Source organism: Meleagris gallopavo, chromosome 1 (genome assembly GCF_000146605.3).
Source record: "Meleagris gallopavo isolate NT-WF06-2002-E0010 breed Aviagen turkey brand Nicholas breeding stock chromosome 1, Turkey_5.1, whole genome shotgun sequence".
NCBI lineage: Eukaryota > Metazoa > Chordata > Aves > Galliformes > Phasianidae > Meleagris > Meleagris gallopavo.
In genome coordinates, this window is record NC_015011.2 from 145895594 (window position 1) to 145903063 (window position 7470).

General features: G+C 34.8%; 1 protein-coding gene across 1 annotated transcript in view; it reads left to right on the forward strand.

Moving 5' to 3' along the window:
- The window catches only part of SLITRK6 (SLIT and NTRK like family member 6), a 10887-nt gene extending 3807 nt beyond the window's left edge, over window positions 1-7080 (forward strand). Inside the window, 2 exon segments of the mRNA XM_010728692.3 lie at window positions 46-1720; window positions 1723-7080. Of these exon segments, the coding sequence (XP_010726994.1) occupies window positions 61-1720; window positions 1723-2579 (2517 nt within the window). The 5' untranslated portion in view covers window positions 46-60 and the 3' untranslated portion in view covers window positions 2580-7080.
- Window positions 7081-7470: the final 390 nt, after the last annotated feature.

Sequence of the window (7470 nt, forward strand, 5' to 3'; positions counted from 1 at the left end):
GCTTTTTCTTTTTCCATGCCTCCCCCCACCCCTTCTTTATTATAGAATCTGCTGAGCAAGATGAAGCTCTGGATTTTTGTGGTATGTTCAGTTCTGGTTGCATCTGATCCTTTCCAGTCAGAAACATCTTTTACTAGAATCAGAGGATCTTGTCAGAGTTTGTGTTCCTGTGAAGAAAAGGATGGCACTATGATTATAAACTGTGAAGAAAGAGGCATCAAGATGGTGTCAGAAATAAATGTCCCACCATCACGGCCTTTCCATCTTAATTTGTTAAACAATGGCTTGACAGTGCTACATGTGAATGATTTTGCTGGCCTTGTTAATGCTATCTCTCTACATCTTGGATTTAATAATATTGCAGATATTGAGCCTGGGGCTTTTAATGGTCTCAACCTTCTTAAGCAACTTCATATCAATCACAATTCTTTAGAAATACTTAAAGAAGATACATTTGATGGATTGGAAAATTTGGAATTTCTTCAAGCAGACAACAATTTCATCACAGTGATTGAAGCAAGTGCCTTTAGCAAGCTCAGTAGGCTTAAAGTGCTTATTTTGAATGATAATGCTATTGAGTACCTTCCTCCAAACATATTTCGTTTTGTGCCATTGACTCATTTAGATCTTCGGGGAAACCAGTTACAGACACTACCATATGTTGGTTTTTTAGAACACATTGGTAGAATACTAGACCTTCAGTTGGAAGATAATAAATGGGCTTGTAACTGTGATTTGCTTCAGCTGAAGACATGGCTGGAAAACATGCCTCCTCAGTCAATAATAGGAGATGTTGTATGCAATAGTCCTCCAGTTATCAAAGGCAGCATATTAAACAGGTTGAAAAAAGAATCACTTTGTCCCATTCCTACTGTCAATGAACTTGAAGATCCTTCAGGGTCACTGCCCTTGGTTATAACCACCTCTGTAAGTGATAGTCACTTGTCAACTAAGGTCATTCCTATACTGAAAGCTCCTACTAAAGAAACAAATTTAATGCTTCATACTTCAAAGCCAACTACACAATTTCCAGGAATCTATTGTCCCATTCCCTGTCACTGCACCAGCCATATGCTCTCAGGAGTTCTCATGCACTGTCAGGAGCGAAATATTGAAAGCCTGTCTGATTTAGGACCTCCTCCTACAAATCCTAAAAAACTTATTCTAGCAGGAAACATTATTCAGACATTACTTAAGTCAGATCTTATGGACTATGCTAGTCTGGAAATGCTTCATCTGGGGAACAATCGTATTGAAATCCTCGAGGAAGGAGCTTTCATGAATCTGACTAAACTGCAGAAACTGTATCTCAATGGCAATCATCTTACAAAGCTAAGTCAGAATCTTTTCCTTGGCCTTCAACACCTTGAATACTTGTACCTTGAATATAATGCCATCAAAGAAGTTTTACCAGGGACATTTAATACAATGCCAAAACTTAAGGTCCTCTACTTAAATAATAACCTTTTGCAGACTTTACCACCCCATATCTTTTCTGGGGTGCCACTTGCCAGATTAAATCTGAAAACAAACCAGTTTGCTCATTTGCCAGTGAGCAATATCTTGGATGAACTGGATATGTTGGTACAAATTGAACTTGAAGACAACCCCTGGGACTGTACATGTGATTCAGTTGGACTGCAAAAATGGATACAAAAGCTGAGTAAGAGTACAATGATGGGTGACATTTTTTGTAAATCTCCAGGACACTTAGAAAAAAAAAACTGAAATCCCTGAATAGTGAAGTCTTGTGTCCAGATTTAATAAACAGCCCTGCCCTACCAACTCATGCTAGTTTTGCAGTTGTAGCAACTTCTACTACTAGCAACACTGCAGACACCATCCTGCAATCACTTACAGATGCTGTCCCACTTTCTGTTCTAATACTGGGACTTCTAATTGTGTTTATAATTATTGTATTTTGTGCAGCAGGAATAGTTGTTCTTGTTCTGCATCGGCGGCGAAGATGTAAAAAGAAACAAGCCAGTGAACAAATGAGGGATAGTAGCCCAGTTCACCTTCAGTACAGCATGTATGGGCATAAAACAACACATCACACAACGGAGCGTCCAGCTGCAGCTCTCTATGAGCAACGTATGATTACTCCCATGGTTCAGGTCTATCATGGCCCATCCTTCAGCCCAAAGCATACTGAACAACAAGAAGAGGAAAGTGAGAAAGCAACTAATGATTCCAAACATCTCTGCAGAAGTCTCCTGGAAAGAGAGAATAGTTCACCACTTACTGGTTCAAATGTCAAATATACAGCTGCAGATCAATCTGCAGAATTTCTGTCTTTTCAAGATGCCAGCTGCTTGTACAGAAACATTCTTGAAAAGGAGAGGGAATTGCAGCAACTTGGAATCACAGAATATTTAAGAAAAAATATTGTTCAACTCCAGCCTGAAATGGAAGTACATTATCCTGGAACACATGAGGAACTAAAGCTAATGGAGACACTAATGTACTCTAGACCAAGAAAGGTTTTTCTAGAACAAACTAAAAATGAGTATTTTGAACTCAAGGCTAATTTACATGCTGAGCCTGACTACCTGGAAGTCCTTGAGCAGCAAACATGAAGTGGTGACACACTGGGCTAGGGCCAAATTTCTGTATTCCATTTTTAAGTTGGAACTGTTGAAAATAAAAGTGCCTTGTAATGACAGTCAACAGTAAGAAATTAAGCACAGCAGTAATCCTAGCAAAAAAACAAAAAAACAACCAAAAAACTCAGGGATCACTGTGGGAAGCCATGGGGTTGTGTGTAGACAATATGTCTCAACTCAAGTTAAACATGAATTGTGTGATTGAACTGTGAGAGGAAGATTGCTTATTGCAATATTCCTTAGCATTTTTAAAGGTGTATATGGCATTCTCTTTTGTGTACCTAATCTATGAAAAAATGTTTGTTACCTGTACTCTCTGTTTTTCCCCTAGTTTAATTAGATTCCTTAAAACAAACACAAAAAGAAAAACAAACAAGCCCTCACACCTGTGTTTGTAGTTAGAAGCTTAGAGTATTAAGTATTAGTATGAGCACTGCATACATGACCACTGTCTACAACCACACCTAACGTACTCTTATAATAAATATGAAAGGATTTAAAATGTTGTCATGCTAAATGTCCGTTAAAAACAAAAAGAGAACAAATTTTGTTTATCCATTCATTGACACAGAGCCTGCATATATTTAATATTTTATATGGAACTTCATCATATGGATTCTTTATCAGTATGAGGAACAAAAAATATATGTGTTTACCCAACATCTTACAAGAAGATCTGCAAGCCTTTTGATACTTACCCTATCTGATAGCTTTACTTAAGTTTGGACAATCTTTTCTTAAGCTGCTGCTATAAAATATTGTGCATCACTGGTGTTTCAACTCAAGATCGTGGGCAATTGGAAAAGCTACTGAGGTTCAGCTGTAAATATATTGCTGTATTTAATAAGTTTGATTTTTATATATCTATCTATAAAAATCATTTCTGTGCTGGCTTTAACTATCCTCGGAGGAAATTAGTTTGCTGCAACTAGGAACTTCCAGGTGCAAAAGCAGGTTCTTTCCCTCACTACCCAAAAGCAACTTCCAAATAGAATAACTGCAACAAATCATATGTGTGAGGAACAGTAATAGTATTTAGCTGTTGTTTGTACAAAATTGTTATATTTTGCAGAATCTAGAAGAAAGTAAAGTGTTGTGGGAAAAAATACAAAAAGAAAAAGTAGAATGTCAGATTTATTTTTGCAATGAATTCTAGCTAGATTTATATATACTATTTATTCTGTATAATTTGTATTATTATTTTTTTTTTTCAACTCACTAGAAAAGAAAAAAGCTTATTCCTAGCTGCCTTTCAGGAAAATTAAGAAACTGGTCAGTGAAAATGAAATAAATAATTTTTAAGTGTCTTTTTTTTAGAATTCGCTTTTTAAAGAATAAGGCAGCAATTTCTTCATTTACAACTTTTGAATTGTTCAGAAATTGTCAGAAGACAATGCTGTTCATTGTTGTTATGTAGACAGGATTGTCTTGGTGGGAGTGCAGTAAGGTCATTCAGTTTCTGTGCATGACTGACACAGTGCCAAAACACAAATTTTGACCCTCATATATCTTTCTCTGAGTAAATCTTCTGTAAACTCACTATGCATGAAGAACTTCCATTTTGCTAATTTTCACTTGTAGAGCTAAGGATCGACTGAATTGCTGCAAGTCTACATAGGAATCCCAAATTTTACATTGAAGTCTTGATAAATATATTGAAGTCTTGATAAATATCTCAAAGAGATATATTCTTTAGTTTATCTTACTGCTGATGTATTACCTATATGTATATACAAATGTGAGTTCTTCATTTTATTTGCACAGAGGTTTATACGCTTCTGACATATTTTTTTTGTATATTATATACACAAGTCAGATTCTCAGTTCTTTTAAATTGGCATAAAGATAACGTCCTAAGTGGTGTTAGTCTATTTTCTGTAACTTGAGGATCTGACCACTTGTCTCTGTTAACAAATCAATTTCCTTATTAACATTTTTGAGAAGTCATCACTTTACTATCGAAAACAAACTCCTTGGTTTCCAAGAATCAAAATGCTATTTGTTAGAAAATAATAATATTTCTTCTTTCTATAAATGAGAGTAATTTAGTTTAGAATACCTCTGTATACATAAGAATTAGGAAGAGTAAATCTGGTTACAATTTATATGTTTTCTTGCTGTCTTTGTTCTAGACAAGGGTAATGCTGAGTACTACTTGTGGAGGTAAAGAATAAGACAAAGTTAGAAAACTGAACTATATTAAATTTACATTAATTTAAGTATCTAGTGCTATTATAGCTATTTTAATATATTTTAAAGACATGTGAATGGACTTCATGGGCCTGTCACAGATTCTGTGGAAACCCAAACCTTGTTCGGTAGGAGATACCAGAGTTCAATTGGGATTGCATAGAGCATTAAAATGACACTAATTTTCTACATTTCATCAATTAAATTCCACTCAGAAAATAGTCTAATAATAACCAATGAAAAAAATGAATTCAGTCAATGGGAACTGACTAATAACTGACTGAATTTTCAATCTGCCCTACAGAGGTTGTTCTTTTCTAAATTCTCAGGGATTTAAAATTTGTGCAGAGAGAAAAATAACAAATATTTATATGGTACATTATAAGCTTTAGTACTTTAGTATTTTGGTGTCTTTCATTTCAGTAATAATTTTTATTAGCAAAAATGGGTGTAAAATTATTACTCTGTAATTGGCAAGATGCAGGGAAATGATAATTCAGGCCCTCAGGCTTTGATTTAAGAGAAATAGTTTCAGACTAAAGACAATTGCCACATGCACAGATGTCACTTTGCTTAGCTGTTAACAGAAAATTGGCAGAATGTTGAGGACAACTGTGTGACAAAACATTCTTCTTCATCGCCATCTCAAGGCTTCAGGAAAAAAGAATGAGCTAAATTCAAAGCAACTCAGTTACAAAGCTGTATCAGAGGATCAGTCAGAATAAATGAATAGAGCTTTAGCTTTTAGCTTTCCCTCAGATGGGAGATTCACATCATTCATTATATCAGCGTGACTGTACTCTGTGGTAGTCTGTAAAACTACAATAAGTTTTGCAGTATCCAGGAATCACAAAAATATGTCACATCATCCATTTTCCTATCATCTGTTCCTATTGGACTATCATATATTAAATGTTTGTATGATGAGGTGAGAGCAGGTCTGTCTGTTTTCTTTCCTCATACTAACATTCTAAGACTGTTCTTTTCCAGCTATGAAGAAAATGTATATTGCTATAAAAAATAATTTGGCTTTATATGATTATTCTTCAGCTGAGGACAATCAATATTAGCTGACACAAATAAAACCATAACACAAGAAATATAGTATATTTGAAAGGGAAAAAGATGAAATATCTATTTGTAAAGGTTCCTTGGAATGTGTTCACTATAGCAATTAAAAAAGTTACCTAATATTGTTACTGTTTCTGGAAACTTGGAAAATTTATTCTAGATTTTTTTTTTTTTTTAAGCCATGTTCTGATATTTATTTATTTTCTCTAATGATAGATAAAATAAAGTGGTTAAAGAGGTTTCATACCTTTCACTTAGCTAGAATAATGGAGGCTGGAAGAAAATCTGGAAGCTTGACAGTCTGCAGCAAAGTGAATCCATTTTTTCTCTTCTCAGCACCATCCTTAACTGTTTGCAAAAGTAGTGCTTTATCAAGCACACTGGTGTACTTGACAGGTATGTTATTGTTGCTAGGGTACTTCAAGATAACCAACACTACTATTTTCCCTCTCACATTTGAGAGAAGAAAATATACAAAAACTATATGGACTCAATCCCTAAATAAAATGGAAAAAAACAACAACAACAACAACAACAACAACAACAACAAAAAAACACCTGTATATTTGCACTTATTTATTTTGGCTTTATCTATTTAACCTCATGAAAGTCAAACACATTTCCTCTTATTTCTTCTACATTTTTTTTCTCATAAGCTTTTAATATTGATACTGAATATATTAACTACAGTAATGCCTTTTCAAGCTTCTGAGCAGAAAAAAAAGCAACACTCCACAAAAACACTTTCTATCAGAAAACTGACTTTGCATGTAAAACAGTGCATTTGCCTATTCAGTATTTTTACACATTCTTCTCCATTAGAAATACATATCTTCTCTAACCGAATTCTAAAATGAAAATGAGTCTGTACTTTTTATCTGTGATGTATCAAAGTTACAGGATTTACATGTGAACTTTCTTCACTTGCAGTTATTGTTTCACTAATTGGAACCTGAGGATCAGGTTCTGTCCCCTCTCTTCATGACAAAGAAGTTCCCAGTATAACCTCTAATAGCAGCTCTTTATATAATATGCTGTTTATATACACAGAGGTTGCTAATTGCATACTATTCTAAACTGAGAAGTTATGTATGACTGAAAGGGCAGTCTATCTTACCAAGATCCTGTTACCTGAATATGAAATGTATATTCACTGCATCAAAAAATATCATTTCAGAGGGTTTAGACTTAGAGACAAGTGAAAAAAAAAAAAGGAGACTGAGTCTCAAAATCATCATCAGAAGGAATTCTGAATTATTATTCCAAGGATACAGTTTTCTAGAGCCATACCACTTATCAGCCACACCAGAACAATCTGTAAGTTTCATGCAGATGCGCTGAAACCATTATGATTGCTTCTCTTAATTCAAAAGATTAGCTGATACCTGCGCTGAAGACAGCATACTACTATTCTCTTGTGATGCCCCACTACAGAATACCTCCATTTCCGTCATGGACAAATACTGCTCAGCATAAATAGCTCTCTTGCAGTAAAACTGAAACCTACTCCTTGGGGAGGTTTTAAATGTGTTCACTGCCTTCAGTTTTCAGTTCCTTTGGCACTTGATATTAGGTGCATCCTACTGGATTTGGGACAGGGAAG